General features: G+C 26.4%; 3 protein-coding genes across 3 annotated transcripts; 2 read left to right on the top strand and 1 right to left on the bottom strand.

Moving 5' to 3' along the window:
• Positions 1-592: 592 nt before the first annotated feature.
• Phum_PHUM460460 (uncharacterized protein) lies at positions 593-6,525 on the top strand (the record flags this gene model as incomplete). The annotated part of the gene is made up of 7 exons (XM_002429998.1): positions 593-2,207; positions 2,241-2,765; positions 3,078-3,207; positions 3,358-4,090; positions 4,189-5,125; positions 5,225-5,916; positions 5,989-6,525. 7 exons carry the CDS (start codon positions 593-595, stop codon positions 6,523-6,525), a joined length of 5,169 nt encoding a protein of 1,722 aa, XP_002430043.1.
• A 1,376-nt stretch (positions 6,526-7,901) lies between these two features.
• Positions 7,902-9,026, top strand: Phum_PHUM460470 (uncharacterized protein; the record flags this gene model as incomplete). Its single annotated transcript, XM_002429999.1, has 3 exons — positions 7,902-8,447; positions 8,520-8,699; positions 8,808-9,026. 3 exons carry the CDS (start codon positions 7,902-7,904, stop codon positions 9,024-9,026), a joined length of 945 nt encoding a protein of 314 aa, XP_002430044.1.
• Positions 9,027-10,550: 1,524 nt separating this feature from the next.
• Positions 10,551-14,991, bottom strand: Phum_PHUM460480 (Splicing factor U2AF 50 kDa subunit, putative; the record flags this gene model as incomplete). Its single annotated transcript, XM_002430000.1, has 9 exons — positions 10,551-10,682; positions 10,768-10,932; positions 11,018-11,176; positions 11,265-11,387; positions 13,916-13,998; positions 14,083-14,221; positions 14,294-14,651; positions 14,731-14,890; positions 14,973-14,991. The coding sequence occupies 9 exons, from the start codon at positions 14,989-14,991 to the stop codon at positions 10,551-10,553; spliced, it is 1,338 nt and encodes a 445-aa protein (XP_002430045.1).
• Positions 14,992-17,189: the final 2,198 nt, after the last annotated feature.

Raw genomic sequence — 17,189 nt, forward strand, 5'->3', positions numbered from 1 at the left:
TGATAATATTTTAAAATAATAATAATAAGTAGAAAAATATATTTTTACAGTTTGTCCGACTCATGAAAATGCATCAAGACAAGGATTTTCATTGGTCCGATTTGAATTCTGATACGAAGGGAGGGGAAAAAAAATATTTATGTATACATCGACCATTACTCAAAAGAAAAGAAGCCGAATCGTAAATAAATAATATATATAAATATATATATATATATATATATATTAAAAATAAATAAATAAATAAGAAAAACGAATGCGAGAAAAGATAAAAATAAATTTTTCTTTTTTTTTTTTAGATTATTTTACGTACGATAATTGAGGCGTATATTTAAATTTTATGTATTTTTCACACGCGCACGCGCACTCACGCGTTTACATACGAATATTTTAATTATTATTATTTTTTGATAACCGTTAATATTATCTATATATAATTAATATCATTCTAACTTACATATATACGTTCTATAATAATAATAAATTTTTATAAAGTTTCAATTTTGTAAATGTATATATATATATATATATTTATATAGTGTAAAGAAAGAAAGAAAAACGGAAAAGCGGAAGAAATTAAATTGTGATTAATATGTTGATGAGAGAAAATTTTAAAACGGAAATAATAACGAAAAATGAAAAAAAAAATTATGATTCCGATAAAATAAAAAAAATATTTTTTCCGGTCTATACGAGATTAATGGACGACATCGATATACATTTAGAATTGGAAAATTATTTGGAAACAATTAAAAAAATAAATGAAAACCGTGAAATTTCAAATGATGATAATGATGAATGTGATGACAATGAATGTAATGACGATGATGGGGATGACGATGATGGTGATGACGATGATGAAAAAAATGACGTTAAAATAATTGATTACGATTCGGATTTTTCCCCCAGTAGAGAAAATATTGATAATAAATCATATACGAAGGAAAAGATAAAACGTAAAATTGAAACCTATGATACTCCATTACCATCATCATCATCATCGGCTTCGCAGGTTTTTGTTAAATCAAAAGTAAATAAAATCAAATCGAAAATTTCAATTTCATCATCAGCGGATGGAAAAAATAAAACTTTGGGAAAATCATCAAACGAAATATTTTTACTATCATCCGTTTCGAACGAAACTTTCACAATTGTTAGATCTTCGAACACGAATTTATCAAAAGAAGAAGAAAAACTCGATGATGATGATATATTGAAAACAAGCGAACAAATTAAAACGTTTGAACACGGTGATAAAAATTTCAAAATTTCAAAATCGGTCGAATGCGATTTATCCAATTCATCTTCTGAATATACCGATTGCGTAACGGAAACGTCATCTTTCTCTTCGGGAAAATCTCAAAAACATCCACGCGTTTTTAATAATTCGTCGGTTAAAAATAAAAAAAATAAAAATAAAATAAAAAAAGCTCGTTATACGCCATCGATCGAAGCTTTATTCGATATATATAATACGATATTAATCGATAAGAAAAAGAAAAAAAAGTCAAACAATAAAAAACATAAAACTTTGCTATCGTTTGTCGAGTTATTACTCAAAGCAAAATTAAACGATACGAAAATTTTTAAATTTCCACAAATAAAAGATCCAAATAATTTGAAACCAACTCTTGGAAAACTTGATTTTGAGAAAAAAACCCCCGGAATTCATTATACTCGAACTCAAACCGTACAAGAATACGTTACTCTGGTACAATGCATGTTATCATTGTTACCAATACATCACATAAGCGTATTGAATGATATAACAGATAAAGTTCGTAACACTTTTCACAGTAATGTCAACATAACGATAAGAAAAAGGGAAATAAACAAAACGAAAGTTAACAAACCTGAAAACAAAACAAAAAAAACAATTCGAGAGAAAAAAATTATAAAAAAAAATAATCACGATATAATAAATCAATTTGTTAACGGAGAGTTGTTTCCAGCACGGGATAAGAGGGGAAAAAATTTGAAAATGTTACCTGGGAAAAAATTTTTTGGAAAAAAAAATTTTATAACGGAAAAAAAATTATTGACTGATTTGTACGAACAAAATAAAAAATTATTAATAAATTTTAAATTATCCGATAATGAAATGTCGATAAATAAAAATAATAAATCGATATCGAAAGTGTCTCCCGTTAATAATAATAATAATAATAATAATAATAATTTGAGTTCACCTTCTGAAAATGTTAAAGGTACTTATAAAAAAATTTTTTCATCAATTGAAGAAGAAAAAAAAGAAGCGACTGGAAAATCATCGAAAACAAATTTGGAATGTGGAAAAATTATAAAATCATCGAATCATCCTTTTGATAAAACGACTTATGACAACGAAGGGAAAATTATAAAAAATAATTTTCCGGAAACGCAATCGAAAATTTCCAAGACGACGGTCGCTGATGAAATTGTCGAATCTTCAAACATTCGAAAAAATAATGAATTCGCATACGTTTCCGGTAAAAAAGAAATACCTGAATATCCGGTTCATAATAAAATATTTAAAGAATTTTTAACGAGTAAAAAATCATCGGAACATTTATTTACGAGTCCTCCTCGTACCCCGAATACTCCAAATTCGAAAACGATCGATTCGGTTAAATCGAAAAAAAATATACCGGAAGTATCGTCGGAGAAAAACACGATCGAGACCGCGAATGGAAAAACGAGTAAAATCGTGGAAGATAAAATAAGTCGTGGAAAATGTAAAACTACGACAAGCGTTACAAAACCTTTAACTTCCAACACCGATAAACGTAGTTCGAAAGAAAATTTAACTGATGATGATAATAATAATAATAAGATCGATGATGACGATGATAATAATAATAATAATGATGATGATGGTACACACGAAGATCATTTAAATTTCGATTTGAAAAAATTTTCAGCAAATTTTTTCAATTATAATAAATGCAAATTAAACTTTCGTCGTACCCTAAATGTAACAACGGAAAAATCAAATTTTCACATTAAAAAAACTAATGGAAAAATTATTAAACAACCATCGAGTTATAATAATAATAATAATAATAATAATAATAATAATAATAATAATTTAAATAGAGAACCTAAAAAAAAATTAACGAATTTTAATATTGAAAATTTGGAAAAACAAAATTATAATCCCACAGTAACTCCTGGAATTTTTTGGGATAAGAAAAAACCGTATAAAAAAACTACTCCAGCTGTCGATTCGTCATTCAATAAATTTAATCATAATAATAATAATTATTATTATTATTATAATTATGATAATAATAATAAAATATCAAAACCGATAGAAAAAAAATTTAAAAATTTATGCGATAAAATTTGTTGTAAATTATCGAACGAAACAAATTCCAGGATGATTTCGCCCACAATAATCCAAAAATCTCAACGGACAAAACCTGTGGGAAAAAAAATGTCGCCTTTCATAAAACAAATGAAAACGTTAAAAGAAAATCTCGATGCTATTTTAAACGAATCCGAAATAAAAAATACAAATTTAACAAGCGACGTTAAAGAAGAAAAACCATTTGAAAAAAAATTACCGAATAATATTAATTTTAAATTAAATCAATCGATAAATGATAATAATAATATCAGGCGTCAAGAGATTAAATGGGTGAAAAATTTACACAAAAGTAAATCGCATACATTATTAACAATGAAAAAAAATAAAGAAAAATCAGATGTTGCTTTAACAAAAACAATATCGGATTCATTTTTATTAGATTCTAAAAACAAAACGTTTTTCATATTCGGACCCGTTAATATATCAGACGAATATGAAAAAATAAGTTTTCCATCCCTTATAATACAATCGGATTCTCACATAAATACAAAATCTATAATTCCGTTGACGATAAACAATTTGAAAAAATTAATCGAAACGAATTCGGATAAGAAATTTTTCCCAGGAAGATTAACGGATTCGGAAAATGATCCCCCGTTTGTTACTTTCATGTTCGTACCGAAAAAAAAAGAAATGACCGATGGTATACCATCGAAACAAATAAGAGCTGTTTTTTTGGATAATAAATGTTACGAAAGCGATTCACGTCCTCATTACGATGAAAAAGATATTAAAATCAAGGTATGGAAATTTTTTTTTACTGGACAAAAATATTATGGATTATATCAATGACGTAACAAACAGACCGATTAATTGGTTTTTTCTTTTCTTTTTTATAGGAAGATTTGAAAAAAATTGAAAAATTTATCGACACTTTACCGAAATTGACGACGGTGAAAAGAATCCCCGAAAAACAGGAAGAACGTCAAGATCAATCGAAAACCATGCAAAACCATGCAAAACCATCTAAAAAATTATTATCGTCAAAGAAAAGTAATTTTTTAAAAGAGGTAAATAGTTGCACGAGTAAAACGATTCCGAAAAAGAAAAACAAAAATACATTGTACGGATGCGATGTGAAAAAACAAACAATTGTTCCGTTGAAAAAACAAGAGAATGCCAACAACAATAACGACAACAACAACAACAACGACAGCAGCAACATGAATTCGGGGCAACGCAACGATGATGAAAATAAAAAAAATTACACGGAAATTGTAGACGAGTTGATTAATTTAATTAAAATAAAAGAAAGTCTGTCGGAAGACAACAAACAACAACAAACGACGGAAACAAACGATTTAAGCACAGTAATCAAAGATATATTCGACATTGTCATGAAAATAAAAAAAAAATTTGAAATTTCCGATGTTGTCAGCACTTCTTCCAGCACGAGCGATCTTCACATAAAACAAGATGAAAATTTAATGAGTAAAAAAATTGATGACGTCATTAATTCAAACTTTTTACAATGTTTAACGACGATACAAAAACAAGAAACGGATACGGATGAAAACAAACCGGAAACAACGTACAAAAAATCGTCTTTAAACGACAGCGAAACGATTCTCCAAATGATAAAACCTGATCCTGAAGAAAAAAAGCAGACGACAGATTTTGATAAAGAAATTCATTCAAAACCCCCCGTATGTCTTAATGAACCGATTGAAATTTTTTCCAACGACGTTCAATCTCAAAAATCAATATGTCCGATTATTGATTATATTATTAATAATAATAATAAAAATAAAAATTCAAAACTATTCACGTTTGAAAGTTAGTAAGTTTCCATTATTGTTTTTGTTTACACGTTTACTTAATTCCGTTTGTCCGAAAATTTTTTTTTGTTTTTTTTTCTTTTTTTACCCCTTTTAGATATTTACTTGAAAACATCGTTACCGGAAACGGCTATTTGGAGAAATTGTTGCAATAATGATTATAATAATGATCCTAAATTTAAAGTTATCAATTTATCGAATTCTTGCATCGTTTCACAAATGACAACAATGACGGAAGACGAAGTTTTTAAAGAAATTGATTTTTGCTTACGCGAAAATTACGTTTTTCAGGCAATTAAATTACTGGAATCTTTTTACAATAGTTATTTGTCTTTTTACGACCCCGACTTTAAACGCAATCGTATAAATAATAATAATAATATCGAATACGATAATGACAATTCATCAAAAATATTATTAAAATCTCTAACTGATAAATGTAAATGTTTGACTGGAGAAATAGAAAAAAAAGCCTGGTTAAAAGTTTTATGGAATTTAAACGAAGTAACAAAAATATTTTCCGTACCTAATAATCCGGCCGGCGTTTATTCTCTCACCGAAAATGAATTTTCTGAAAAAATAAAAGAAACTATATTTTTGGAACCTAAAATAATTAAAAGTTTAATACATCTCGAAAAGCAAATATACAAAACGAAAATTTTTATGAAAACCGTTAAAAAATTTAATTCTGATACTAAAATATCCAATCGAAATACTCTCAATGACCATGACGATGATGATGATGATGATGATACAGATTTATTGTGGTACGATGCTCCGGAGGAAAACGTGAAAAAACAAAATGGTGGTAACGATAATGATAATCATTGTTACGCGAATTTATTTTTTAGCTTTTGCAAGGTAATAATTATGAATTTGTCAAATTATTTAATAAAAAAATTATATCCGGACAATAAAATTTACGAAACGAAATCAAATGAAAAAAACGTTTGTGACGTGGAAAATGAAAATTTGTTAAACGAATCGAATGTTTCTCTATTTCGTCACGATATTGAAAACGATTTAAAAATAGTTAATAATACGAATAATAATAATAATAATAATAATAATAATGTTAAAAATCATTGCTTGGATGGAGTTAAAGATAGAATAAGAGAAAAAAGGATATTCGTACAATATCTTATGGATTTAATAAGGGATCCGGTACTTCCGGATGTTCAAATGGTTAAAGAAATCGTAGCTAAAAAAATTCAATCACTCGAACATTCAGTTTTTGCTCTGGAACGTCATTACAATAGATTAAACGGTTATAAAAATTACATGGCATTAAAAATAAAATCAAGAAAATGGCGTGGAATAAGATATTTTTTTAAATTTTTTTATAAATATTTTGTCGTTAGGAAATCGGAAAATCGTCGTAATATCAATATTAATTAAAATTTACCGGATAATTTTAGTTTTGTTTCGTCATCTTTGAAAAAAATATGGTACACGAGAAATGATGGTTCGTCATCATCATCTTTAATTTAATAAGAAAAAAAAAAAAAAACTTCTAGAACATTTACTTTTATTTTTTTTTAAATGTTTAAATTTTAAGTAACTAATTTATTTGTTTTTTTCTTTATGCTTAAAAAAATTGTCTGTGCCTTTTTTTTCAATTAGTTTTAAAATTTATTAAAGTTATTTTAATTGTACTTAAATAATTCAATAAAATAAATAATTAAAACGTTTTTATTTTTTTTATTATTTTTTCCTTTTTTATCCCACTTGAGGAAGGTTCCGGTACTTCCCCTTTTTACCCCTCGAGAGACAGTCCCGATTTGTTACCAACGTTCCTGCCTCATCATCTTTGTCTTCCTTTCACATCGCAGCTCTGCATTTTCCCTACTTGAATCAAGTACCCAGTTTCACCCCCTCGAACAAGGATCCACACATCCTCAATGCCTCAAAAGAGTTCTAACTCACTTATCCTCTTACTTAGGTACAGGTCTGTTCTTGTTTGAAAGAGCTGAAATTGAACTCCCACTCTCAAGACTTGAACCCACTACTCTCAATTAGGTGACTTTTGGGCCGATTTCTCCCCTTTTTAAGCTCAACTCGGGCTCCCCCAAGGTATCCAAGTTGAAGATTTACCCCTAGTGGGAAATCCGATTCCAGAATCTCCGCCCTTAAAACATCCTCTACATCTAGCCCCCAAGTAGTTGGATTACAGGAGTACACCACCACTCCCGATTAACGGAGTGCTCCCGAGGGCACTCCCGACTTTATTATTTTTTCCTTACATAATTAAATTTTTTTTTTATGTGTTTAATACTCCTACACGCAGACTTTATTACGAACATTCGATAGTTTTAAAACTTAAATTTAAAATACAAAAAAGTACCAACATAATAAATAGTAAAGTGGAAGAAGAAGAACTTGAAAATTATATCATGACCGTTGTAAAATATTGCCAACATAAAAAATTTATTAGGTACTTTTCATAAACATAAACAAAATTTTTTTAAATTTTTTTTTGGGGGGGGGAAAATATATATAGATTTTTTTTTGTTTAAATTTTTAAAAAATTACAAAATGAATGAGGTAATTGTAAAATAAAAATACATCTTTTAAAAATTATTATTATTAATAAGAAAAATAAAAAATTTTAGGATGAAGACAGTACGTGTTCGAAGGAGAGTGAAAACGTGACATGTTTGGAATCACATAAAAACAAATCAAATCATAAAATTGATAATAAAAAAAATCCATATTTGAAAAAAACATATGAGCAAGTGGCTTTGGATCAAAAAAATTATAGAATTTATAGAAACATGATGTACGATCCAGATCCTGTGGAAATTCATAAAATATCCAGGGAAGAAGAATTTTTTGAAGGATCGAAAACGTCAAACAGGATAACAGGGAAACCTTATAAAAATCCAATTAGAGAAAAAAAAAAAAATTTTATCGGTCATCATTTATTAGTTAACAATTGTTGGGAAGTGACAAATAAAGAAAATTCTAAAAAATTTCTAGAAATTTTTAAAGAGCCTAATAATGATTTAGATGACGAAGGTGATTTCGAAACGATAAAAAAAAAACAATATGGAGAAGGGAAAAAATTCAAACGTGGTAAATCTCCACCGTACACGAAAGAATTTCATTCTTTGACCGAAGTTCAAAAAACGAGAATACTTAAAATTATAGAAGACGTTATTAAAAAATTAGCAGACGACGATTGTGCACATTCCAAATTATATCTCGATGATAATAATGATAAATTATTACCTGGTTTGCCACACCAATGCACGTCAAATAAAAAATCATCTTGTAGAAAATTTTCTATTTCTTGGATAATAATTAAAATATTCGAAATGGTAACTTAAACTTATCTCTCAACTTGAATCATTCAGACATATTAATAAATATTCTCTTACTTTGTTTTCCAGATTTTGTGTCACGTTATCCAGTTAATTTTTCTCACCGAAAATTATTGCATGGAAAATAAAAACGAATTTTTACCCGCCATATTTACATATTACATAACATTATTTATAGTTTTTATATCATTGGTAGCACAATTGGGTAGTTTAAATTGTAATCAAATACACAATCCCTGTTATTTTATGGTAAATAATAATTTAACACAATCAAACACAAGAAACCGACTTGCACGAACTTAATTTTCGGGGCCACTAATTTGCGCGCCAAAATCATTTGTTTATTTTTTTTTTAAGGGTGTCATTTCGTCATCGGTGCTCACGCTCATTACGTCATTAGGAATGTTAATTATATTGACTTCGTTGAAATATTATAAATCATTTTTACAAATATTGGTTTTGGTCATCGTCGGAACAATTATTTGTTTTATTTTTTTCGAATTGTGTTTGTTTTATAACGAAGTGAAAAACATTTGGAACAAGGGAATTTTTATCGATCAATTTTACGATACCTGAACGCGCTCAATTGTTTTCTCATCTTGGATATGATGATTTCGTCATCAACGACTAAACAGAAAAATGACAAATTATGTGAGGTATACGATTATAAGAAAACAATTTTTGTTTTATTTTTTTATATATTTAACTGTTTATCCGTAAACATAGATAACGAACTGATAAGATTTTCGTTTTGCTCTTTTACAAAAAAAATTAGTACAACGAAGTAAACTTTTATCCTCGTGAGATTACGTTATAAAGAAAAAAAAATTCAAATTTTGTTTTTTATTTTTCCGTTACAACCTCAAAATGTTTGCAAAAATAATAACGTTTCGTTTTATTTTTATTTTATCGAGTAAGCAAAAAAACTTTTTAATTTAAACTACGATATTTATTTAATTGTTTACGCAACGACAAACAAAAATCTCTGAATCATTTTCAAAAATGGCGGAAATTTAATCATTCAATTTTTACTTTTTTTTTTGTGAAATATATTAATAATTAATAAAATTTAATTAATTTTTAATTATTTTTAGTTTTTCTGTGTTCGATAATAACAGAAATTGAAGGTCGAAGAGTTATTCTTACCGGAAGAAAAGCAATTACGAGAACTTATTACAGTAAGTTTTTATGTACCTAAAAATCCTTTTTTAATATTAAAAAATGGTAGGATCTTTTAAATAAGAATAATAATTATTATTATTATGTTAAAAAAAAACTTTATTTTAATTATCATTCTATAAAAGCTCCTCTTAGTAGATGATTACAATTCAAAATAACGTTTAATTTAATTTAATTTAATTTTTTTGCATGTTAGTTATTATTCAACAACAACAACTTTTCCATTTATAACCTTTTTTCCAATTTAATTTTTTCCAAATTAAAAAAATAAAAAAATAAAAAAAACGGCTGCAATTTTTTTATCATCCACTATCATTTATTATTATGAGTTATTATTATTATTATTACATTGACGGATTTAAAATTAAAAAAAAAAAATTCAAACACAAAACAAATAAAACTAATGACTGCTGATGTAAACAAATAATAATAGTAGTAGTAGTAATAATAATAATAACAACAATGAAATTTAAAATTAATTTTTAATTTAAAATTAACCGACTTTTTTTTTTGTTTCCAGAAAAACCTTTGATTCCAGCATGGGCGACGGTTACGTTGGTAGGCCTTTCCATGCTTGTTTTAGGCGGTGGAATTTATTTTTTACTTGATAAATTAATTTTGGGAGACGTGATACGCGGCCCCAAATTTTCAAGGGTATCAAAATCCGAAGTAGAAGTCTGATCGTAGTGACGTCATTTAATCAATGAAAATTATTATTATTATTTTTTGCTCTTTTTATACCTTAGACTAATTGTTAAATTTACTTTTAATATAATTTTCACTCTTTTTTTTTTCTATAATTTTTTTTCTTTTTTTTTAATGCGATTTTCCAACAGTTCTAGAACGGGAATAATTTTTTTCTTTTTTTTTTTTTTTTAATTTTTCTCGAGACTAAATTCAAATTATTTCCAATATTACAATTTAAAATTCTCTTCTGTGATACTTATCGGGATCGAAATACGATGTCACTACAACTCTATGATTAAATTTACGACCTGTCAAAGCTTGTTGAGCTTTTTGACAATCCAAAACCGAATTAAATTCGACGAAAACCTAAAAAAAAAAAAAAAAATGAAAAAAATTGTTAGCACAACAGAAACCGCCGATAAATTAATATAATCCGAAAAACAAATACAACCTTTCCACAACCAGGAACGTCCACGCCCAAAATAGGCCTTGGAATTTCTAATGACTTAACGACCCCGTGTTTGTTACATTCCTCTTTAATGTCCTCTAAAATATCCTCGTATTCTTCTTCGTCATTTAATTCGCTGGGAGTGACCATGTTTAGAAGACACAAAACCTACAATTACATTTTTAATTTTTTTATCAATATATCAAAAAAAAAAAAATATACTTATTGTTGTGTACTCATTTTCGATAATGACCTCTGTCGGCGGACCGGACATTCCCACGCTTGTCAATCCGGGTACCTGAATTTGAACCGGAGCTTGTTGACCCAAAGCTGTATTCTTAGCTCCGACACTCGCTCTTTGAACGATCAACTTTTTATCACCTAATTGCATTCCGTTAAGACCCGCTATGGCCTACAACAACAAATTATCATCGTTTTAAAAGAAAAATTCAAATAATTTTAAGTTCTCTCTCTCTCTCACACACACACACACATCTTACCTGATCCGTTACGTTTATGTCGACAAAGAGACAGAAAGCGTATCCCTTACTTAATCCGGTCGTTGAATCCATAACTAAATTGAATGCTCTTAACTGTCCAAAACTCATGAGAAGTTCTTTCAGCTAAAAAAAAAAACACGAGAAAAAATAATTAACTCACAAATTATTTTACTTAATTAAAGCACATCATTTTAATGAGTGTTTATGGGCACAAATCATCAATTTCGAAATTAATAAATATAAAATATAAGTCGTTCTTTCCAAAAAAAAAAAAAAAAAAAAAAAAAAAAACGAAATGGCGCATTTATTTTTGTGTATTTTTTCCCTTTTTTACAAATATAAAAAAAAAAATATTGATGATTGGTGTCATTTTTATTGTTTTATATTTAAATAATACTCACGACACAGAATTTGCTCACAGATTTTTTTTTTTTTTTTTTTTCGGCTATCTATAATTGTTCTGCAAATTTTAAAGCAGTTTATAACTTTTTTACTTTTTTACTTTTTTTTTTTTTGTATAATAGAATAACCAATTTTATTTACATACTTACCAATTTTACATTTAGTCGTTATGATCAGTTTTCTCATGATCGAAAAATGTAAAATTTAAATGTGTATTTATATTAAAAAAAAAAAAAAAAAATTTTTTTTAATGCAATTCCAATGTAATGAATTTAAATGGGCGAGAATAGTCATTTTTAAAGAATTTTTTTTTTTTTTTTTTTTGATTAATAAAAATTGGTTATTCTAATGAGACTAGCACCGCATCTGTTTTGTGAGTATTAAAAAATATGACTTGCCTGACTAGAAGATAGAGTACAACAATAGAAGCCATACAGAATCTCCAGAGTTGGACCAAGATGCCGGGGCGAGCCGCCTTTGGCTGTGACAAAGGGGAAACAGACGTACTGATCAGTATTCATGTACCTTCTTATTTTACTAAATAATTTAAATCAGTCAATCCAGGTTCATTATTCATATTTAAATTTAAATATCATATTGCCTATTTCTTTCTCTACGATTATCTCTACATTACATTTCGAATTTTATATAATTTTCAAACGCTTTAGAAACTTTTTTTTTTTTTTCTCTCATCGTATTACTACACGGTAATGTACCTGAATTAACTGATTTAAAACCCAAGATGTAGAATGAATGAAAGAATTCAACTGCTTAAAAAATTGTTTGTTTGCAAAATTTTAACTTTAACTTCCCTCCCCATCTAATATCGGTATAAATATAAAGTAAAATGAATTTGTGAAAAACCCCTTCCTTAAAACGCTAAAAATGTGTTTTTTTAAAACACGGGAGAACAAAAAAAAAAAAAAAAATGTTTTCAATGAATGTTAGGCTGAAAAAAAAGACCTGAAAAAAATCCCTGAAAAGGAAAATTTTTGAAGCTAAAAAAAAGAGATTTTGAAAAAAAAAAAAAAAAAAAAGAACAGGGAAATTCCGGCGGAATTGAAAAGGAAGGTGTCAAACTGAGGATATTTGACGGCGTGCCGATAGCAACCCTAAAGCTAAATAAAAAAAAAAAAAAAAAAGAAAACCCTGTTCAAAAAAAAAAAAATTAAAAAAAATGTCAAAACTTGGACGTCTTGTTTCCACCTTATCAGCCAACAGATAAAATAAAACGATCAACCTAAAACCTGTAAAGGGGTGTGCAATTTAAGACACCCCGTCAATGGCCAAATTTTTTTTCCCTCTTTTTTTGAAATATGTCTACAACGGGCTAAAAAATTTTCTTGGAGTTTTTTTTTTTTTTTAAATAAAAACCTTTAGAAATAATTTCAATATGGTATTTCAATACGGGGGGAAAATAATGATAACATCCTGCAAAAAGGGGAAAAAATTTTCTAAAATGATTGATTGAAATAAAATAAAAATATTTAATTCGATTGAAACTGTGTCAACTATAAAAAGAAAAAAAAATGAACGACAATGAAAATGAATACCAACTATTCCTGAACGCACAGGTTTTAAGATAAATGAAACTTTTGCAAATCTCAAAATGAAATTAAATGTTTGCACACCCCTAAGTATAAACAAAACCCTGGAAAAAAAGATTCAAAGCTCCTAATTGTGTGAAGTGGGCATCTCAAAATCCAATGAACACTTACCTGCTCTTTTAATTATTATGTAAAATAGTGACTGAATTATAAATAAAATTATTAGTTTCGATTGTCTGTATTCTAAACTTACAGAAAATAATTGAATAAATATAATATTAATAATAATAATAAATTTAAAGAAATAAAGTTTAGTTTTAATCATTCTTCACTTTCCTATTTGTTTTAATTTTTTCAATTTAAAAAAATTAATTAACAGCCTAAATAATTTTAAAATTTTCTCATTGAAATAAGACTACAGACAATCCAAAATTAATTAATTTAATTGCTTTTTTTTTTTTTAAATGAAAATAATCCTGAAAAAGCTAGCTCCAATTTAAAAAAAAAAAAAAAAAAAACTAATAATAAAAACAACCTGTAGAATAATAAAAATGAATTGATATATGATTTTTTGAAAAAAATAATTTCTCATTAAAATGCCCAAAAAAAAATTGCAGCTAAACCTGTTTCTGTAAGTTTAACACTTGCTTCATAAAAAAAAAAAATTATACTTATTAAGTAATATTTTTTTCAATAACATACCTGATCCTCATTTAAATAATTAGGAAGGCCTCCGATAAATATTTTATGTGGAGAATCAGGTACCACTGTACTTATTACGCCAGCTAAAATTGAAAATAAAAAAATTAAATTTAAAAATTTATATGTTAATCAGGATTTACAGGTAAATAATAATTTAATAAACATACCTGGAACATTAACTGAAGGATTTTCAGACATCCCTGGCATTGGTTGATAATCATGAGGTCTTCTAATTTTTAAACTTTGTCCTTTAAAATTTATACCATCAAATGCCATAGCCTGAGTTGTTTCATCTATGGATCGAAACTGAAAAAAAGCAATTTAAATTTAATTAGTTTCATGAATTTATACTTATTTCATTTAGCAAATAATACTTACCTCTAAAAATGCAAAGTTTTTGTCCAAATTAATTTGACAAGCTAAAACTGGATTTCCAGCTGCCTGTGCCAATCCGCTAAGATGCATTTGTTGATTGAAAAACTCCATCATTTCTTCTTCGGTAACACCAAAGGGAATATTACCCACATACAATCTCCTTGCTTGGCGTGTAATAGTTGAACCAACAACTGGAACTGCTGCTTGGGGAGTGTCAGCCACTACATTTGCTGGTATTTGACCTGCAGCTTGCATGGCTTTATACTGTAAAGGCGTAATATGTTCAAACCCAGGAGGTGGGACATCCCAATACAAAGAAGGTTTACGTCGACGACTACTACGCTTATCCCGACCTCGTGACCTATGTTATACAGTAAAATTAACGTGAATACGTTCATAAAATTAATTAGCGTATAAATTTTTTTTAAAAAAATTCACACCCTGATTTACTTCTTCTTCTATCTTTCCTATCTCTACTTCTAGATCTAGATTTTCTTTCTCGACTTCTAGATTTCGATCTTTTTTTACGATCCCTAGATCGTGATCTCTTTCTTCTATCCCTATCTTTATCCCTGTCCTTGTCACGATCTCTGTCTCTATCTAAAATGACAAAATTTATAATTACACAGCAGAAAATTAACAATACCCAAAAAAAAAAAATTAAATGTAATTTTTAAATAACCTTTATTATCTTCTCCCATTTTAATAATATAAATAAAAAGTAACTTTTTTTTAAAAACTTTAAATCACTGCGTCAAAATAAAAAACAACATACAAATTAAACTGTAAATATTTATTCGAATTGAAATAACTACAATAATTACACCTATTACGAGCCGAAGCGGTCAATATTAAATATGGCGGATGATGCTCAGTCTTTGACGCTCCAACTAATTCTGACTTTCAACCTACGACAAATCGACTTGTTGCCTTACCAAAATTTTTAATGCATTTAAACCATATAAAAAAAAAAGAAATCAATTAATAAAAAGACAAAAACGGAAATAATTTACAATTAAAAAAATATAAAATTTTGTATTTTTTACACTGCTACTATTATTATATAAAATTATTTTTAATTAAAAATAAAAAACTGATGGTGCCACATTTCTAATTAAATTATTACCATTAACTCTTTAAAATCCAATTAATTGTTAAAATATAATTTGTCCTGATACTTTTAAAGTTACAGATTGCAATAAAAAAGGCAAAAGTTTTTTTACACACCAATAAAATTAAAAATAAAGAAAAAAAAACATAAGAAGTTCCAATTAACAAAAAAAAAAAACAAAAAATAAGAGTGTCATTCTTCTTGGTAATTCATCAAATTGAAAACATGAAACAAATTAAAAAAATATTTTTAAATTAAATGAATTAAAATGTTTTTTCCAGAGAGAGAGAGAGAGAAAGTAAAAAAAAAAAATTTTTTTTTAAACATTAAAATTACAAACGATTAGTTCAATTGATAAATGTATTTATTCCTTAGGAAATCATTTATTTAATTCAATTCGTATTAACTCCCACACAATTCAATTAAATCTTTACAAAGGTATTTTATATGTAAAGGTGGGAGTAAAAAGCAACAGGAACATAGGGAATATAAAGTAATTATTTTTTTTTTTACCGATAAATATACAACAACTCAACGAATAAATAAATAAATAAATAAATTATTTCACTTGTATAAAATTTATTTTACAAATTTTTTTTCACCCCCTCCCCTTTCCCTCCTTTTGCTTTTTAAATATTTAAACGATTAATTACATTCACAACCAAAAACCAATCATTAAAAGTTTTCTTTTTTTTTTTTTTGTCTAATAATAATTTTATTAAAAAAAATTCTTGGAAGCAAAAAAAAAAAGTAATAATAATACAGTAAATTTTTCTTTTTAAATTTAAACTTATTTTGTTTGTTTAGTAATTTTTTTTTTTTTTTATTATTAAACAAAAAAAAAATTAGCCACACAATAATATTATGTATAGAATCGTAGTAAATTTTCATTAAATGGTATAAAAAAATAAAAAAAAATTACCTAACACACGTAAATTGCAATTCAAATTTTAAAATAAATGAGAAATTTTATCTAAGAAAATAAATCACTTAAGAAAGTAAAAGTTGTCATGTTACTTTTGGTTTACAAACAAATAAAATGTAATTTCTACGTGTTTTCTAGTAAAACTTTTTTTTTTTTTTTTAAAAGGTTTTAAATTTTTTTATTTACATTTTTTTTTTGTCAAATGACAATTAAATTAATTAATAAAATAAAAGTATTTTTAACAAAACAAAAAAAAAACGTGACAATTCATTTAGAAAATAAAATGTAATTGAAGAAAATAAAATTTTTTTTTTTTTATAAATAGAAAATCTATTTTTAATTTGTTAAATAAGAAAAAATTAAAAAAAAAACTTTTGCTTTAAATATAAATATCGATTCGAATAATTTTTAAGATTTTACACTAAAGAAGAAGAAAATAATAATAATAATAATAAACTTCAATAAATGTTTTATTTTTTTATATGTTATATATCATTTTTTTCATATCCGCTTTACACACAATTTCTTTACATATTTTTTTTTATCGTAAAAATGAATGAAATGATTAATATTTTATATTTATTCTACAAATATATTTATTTATTTATTTTTTTTTTTCACATTTGTAAATAAGCGATGTTTTTTTTTCGGTAGTTAATAAAATAAATAAATAAATTTACATTTTACATAAAATAAAATTTTATTTTTCAATTCCTATTTATTTTTTTTTTCAATGCTTTCTTACAGAACAAGTTGCATACAAACAAAATTCAAAGCGTCATTTTTAATATTTACTTTTATATACCTATTTGAGGGGGAGGGGGGAAACGGTTTTAATTCGTAATTATAAAAATATATAATTC

The sequence above is a fragment of the Pediculus humanus genome, genomic scaffold (assembly GCF_000006295.1).
Source record: "Pediculus humanus corporis 1103172108240 genomic scaffold, whole genome shotgun sequence".
Lineage (NCBI taxonomy): Eukaryota > Metazoa > Arthropoda > Insecta > Psocodea > Pediculidae > Pediculus > Pediculus humanus.